Consider the following 4,204-nt stretch of genomic DNA (forward strand, 5'->3'; position numbering starts at 1 on the left):
CCAACACTAGAAACTTTGAGTGATAGCTAAAACACCACAAACTATTAGTCTGGGTGCAGTGCGTGTCATAGATGACGCTGGATGTATCTTTTATCGCCGGTGATGCCAATCTCAAGCCTTTTCTCTCTAGAACTCTTCTTCTCATGAACAAACATGAAAATTGTTCCTAGAAGGTTTAGGGGTATCACGACAAGGTACCTTCAATGTTATTTATGACATGCATTTCAACCAAACCAATATTTTATAGTGTTTTGGGTACTAATCAAAGTTTGAGATATTGGGTGCACTCGAACCATAATCTATAGTATTGAGGCTAACTTTACCTAATATTTATTTGACCATTCCAACCAAAAAGTCATGGTCAATATCTATCTGACGGAAGACATTAAACATGCCACATTGTTATGTTGTTTACACCTGGACAGACCATCAAGACCACAATGTTAAGCTATTCAACTTTTTCGTCTGTTTAATCGAAAAATCATTAGGCTATTCAACTCTACCACGATTTAAAAATATAATTTTATGTTGATTTTTCTACTTTGGCGGGAAGGTGACGCTGTGTATAGATAGAAGAAGTCAATGAATTATAATTTAACTGTATTGTTAGGAAGTTACAGTGTAGACACCTTATCAAATGGTCACTATCCAGGATCTAGAATATAGCATCTCAAGATTTAAATATTTACGGTGACATCGTGTAATGTAGTGGTAGTCATTGAATTATAACTATGTTGTTGTTAGGAAAGGAAATTGAAATGTAAAATTCCTCCATAGATAACGTAAATTTTACGGAATAACTATTGCATGCCATCTATAAATACCTGGTACATATATACGTAAACCCATACTTCTAAAGCTAAGAGCACAAATCTTAAAGGTGCATCTTTAATAAAATGAGAAAATACATAGAAATGAAGGTGGTGGCAGTAACAATGTTGTTTTCTTTGCAATTTGTGGCTTCATTAGCACAAGGTCCTAGTTTGAGCCCCATCCTACCTCCAGCACAAACACCTCAGGGTACGTACGTCCATTTTTCCACATGCATGCAATGGAGCTATCTAGATAGCAAAATTGCTTATTTTTTTTGTTTTCTTTATTCTACAACTCCTTTTTTTTTCCTCTTTTTTGATGCAAAGCATAAATCTAAAAGCTAAAATTAGAGTTACATTAATTACATCTTTTGAGCTCATTATCGAGTTCTTCTACATAAGCTTTCGCATAGTTTGGGTTAAACTCATAGCCCTTTCGATTTAGACACCAAGCTCGTTTGTTAAGATTATCTTTTCTTTGCTTAGTTTGGTCTCAAACTTGGACTTGGACTAAGTTTGAGCTAAAAACTTTCATCACGCCGAACTTGAAGGATACTCACCTTATTAATCAAGCCCCTACCTAGTCTCAGAAAATTCTTATATTATCGTAAGTTCTCAGCCCTTAAGAATTGATAAGTCATGTGTTATCTCAAGACGTCACATGTGTTATTGGAATAATAGAATTATTATATTATCGCAAGTTCTCAACCCTTAAGAATAAAAGATACTCTTATTTTACCTTGACATTGTTAGCATATTGTCCTGACTCTATACCCCTAATAGTCATGTGTATACTTCTTTATTCTGTTTTTGCTTAATGAATGATCAAAATTATACTTCTTCCGTAACAAAATAGATGTTATACTTTGATTTTCACGCTTGTTGATGCAGTACTCTGACTATTAATAACTTTAATTGTGTATTAGTAGACATTATAAGAAGTTAATATTATGAAAGTATACATTGAGAAGAATCCAAAAAACATACCATATAATAACAGTTGATTAATTTTTTTTAATGCATGGTCAAACGTAGTAGGTGAATAGTGCAATTTTGAAAGCGTAATATCTACTATTTTGTTACGGAGGAAGTAAATAATATTTGTATTACTTGCTTTCAAGACTAATCTCAACTATCAATTTCACCTTATTAGGGCAATCGCAAGAAGAGCATTGCTGGGAAAGGATTGGAAATTGCATCAACAATAATATCAACAACACTGAATCAGAGCCGCAGTTTGATCCAACAAGTCCGTTGTTTAATGCAACGGAATACCTTTGCTGTCCTCTGATTCAACAAATATCAAGTGCTGAAAGACCATGTTTTTGTTCAGTGACCATATTTCTTCAGCAAAATCCTTCCCAAGTACCCAATGTTACCCAACTTCTATCTACATGCAGCATTGTGGATTCAGTCGCTTTTCTTGACAGCTTTTGCCTAGGTAATAACTAGCCGTTTTAACATGCGTGTTTATACGGAAAAACTTGGCTGAGACAGTCTTAATTATTGAGATGAGTTAGTTTTTGCCAAGTTCATTCTGTTTATATGTGTATGTTATCCGTTTATATGATACACATATTTGTTAATAGTTTTTATGCATATTTTATATCATTTTATACAAATCTGATATCAATTTATGAACTCATACTTTAGAAGATATGTCTAAACTAATAACAATTATGTTATCAAATATGTATAAACTAATAACCAAATATATATAAACTGAAATAACAGAAATTCGTCTCAGTTTTTATAATGACTGATACACATTAAAGCCAAGACGCTTATTCATATATACTTCCTCCGTTTTTTTTACATGTTACAGTTTCACTTTTCAGCATGCCAATGCAAAACTTTGAGGATATATATCTCTAATTTTGTATTTGTAAAAATGATAAAAAGTACATATTAGAAAAATACATATTAAGACAAATCTAAGAAGATTCCACATGACTATATTTTTATTCACGTATAAATCACAAACGATGGTGAAAGTGAAATATGTGAATAGTGTAAAATGTCAAATTGTAACATATAAAACAAAACAGAGGATTTATATATTTTTTAATAAAGGATTATAATTTTGCTAATATGAAATACTATATTCTGTTGTTCTCCATTTCAACAAAAAAATTATTCTTAAGAGTACATGATGTTTTTTTTTTTCATTAAATCTTAATTGTAGGTGTTGAAGCTCCGATCCCCGCTGCAGCGCCAATGATGCCACCTCTAGGTTTTTTCTTCTTCTTTTAAATTATATCATCATAAAACTTTAATCCTCCCATTTTCACATTCTAACTTCAACTATATGTGTTCTATATCCTCATCTTAAGCATCAATTAAATTTTCAACTATGCATACACGTATATTCATTGTGTAAATATAACTTTTATTCGAAGTTGTAGAGCATAATTTGAACCATCCGAAGCTCCATAATCTGGCTTTATTATTTCAAAATTGACTTTATGAACTTAGTAGTAACTAGTATGTATTTATAAATGACATACAAATCTAATGTATTTAAGAAAGAAAATCTTAAATGGCTATATTTTTTCTTATATATTAATTAGAATAAACAGTTAACATTATGTATAGTTTGATACTGAAATACGGGGAGTTGCATTATTTATCTAAGAAACTTCTTATTTTTGGTGTAAATTTTTCTAAAAGAATAGGAATAGTACTTGGTAAATGCTTTTAACAAAATCTATGGTACATTTGCAGGTACTTGAGTTCTACGCATGCTTCAAGCAAGGCCGCGACAATCGTTATTTTTGTAGCTTTGCTGTTTATATTGTGTTAACTATATAATTCGATGGATTTATTGGTGCCTAGCTACTATCTTTTGAATAAGCGCACCATGTAAATATATAAGGAAATGTTTATGGACTTTTCCCCATAAATAAAGGCATATGATGTTTGAAAATTATTTTTCAATCGTATGGTTGAGATTCATTCTCATTTCTCATAAATAAAGGCATATGATGTTGTAACTCTAATTCAATCGTATGGTTGAGATTCATTCTCACTTCTCATATAAGAAGTATTTTCATATGATCTTACCACTATATATACTAGTCTTCTACGCTCGCGATGTGTGCATCGATTGTTTGAGTTTATTCTTAATAAATTTCATCAAAATATAATTATAGAAGTGTGATTTATAATTATTGTTATACAAACTACTGTAATCTATAAAGTTTTTAGAAATTGAGATAAACATTTAGATGTAAAGTTTTGTAGTCAAATTAAATTTGTAATTTTTTTATTGAGTAACCATTTTTTCTCATTATGTCAAGTTACTTTGTTAATGCTTATTTAGTTTATTATTGAAAAATTTGACCCATCTTTAAATTAGGAAATGATATAATTGTACAAAATCTAAATATCCA

At 30.6% G+C, this 4,204-nt stretch overlaps 1 protein-coding gene across 2 annotated transcripts; it reads left to right on the plus strand.

The window, feature by feature from the left end:
• The first annotated feature begins 874 nt into the window (after positions 1-874).
• On the plus strand, positions 875-3,719 carry LOC125497384 (uncharacterized). 2 transcript variants are annotated; one of them, XM_048644024.2, is made up of 4 exons: positions 875-1,020; positions 1,966-2,253; positions 2,998-3,045; positions 3,537-3,719. In XM_048644024.2, exons 1-4 carry the CDS (start codon positions 897-899, stop codon positions 3,542-3,544), a joined length of 468 nt encoding a protein of 155 aa, XP_048499981.1. In that variant the 5' UTR covers positions 875-896; the 3' UTR covers positions 3,545-3,719. The 2 variants fall into 2 exon arrangements, with proteins under 2 accessions (XP_048499981.1, XP_048499980.1); XM_048644023.2 differs by lacking the exon at positions 3,537-3,719 and having other exon boundaries at positions 2,998-3,259.
• Positions 3,720-4,204: the final 485 nt, after the last annotated feature.

The sequence above is a fragment of the Beta vulgaris genome, chromosome 5 (assembly GCF_026745355.1).
Source record: "Beta vulgaris subsp. vulgaris cultivar EL10 chromosome 5, EL10.2, whole genome shotgun sequence".
NCBI lineage: Eukaryota > Viridiplantae > Streptophyta > Magnoliopsida > Caryophyllales > Amaranthaceae > Beta > Beta vulgaris.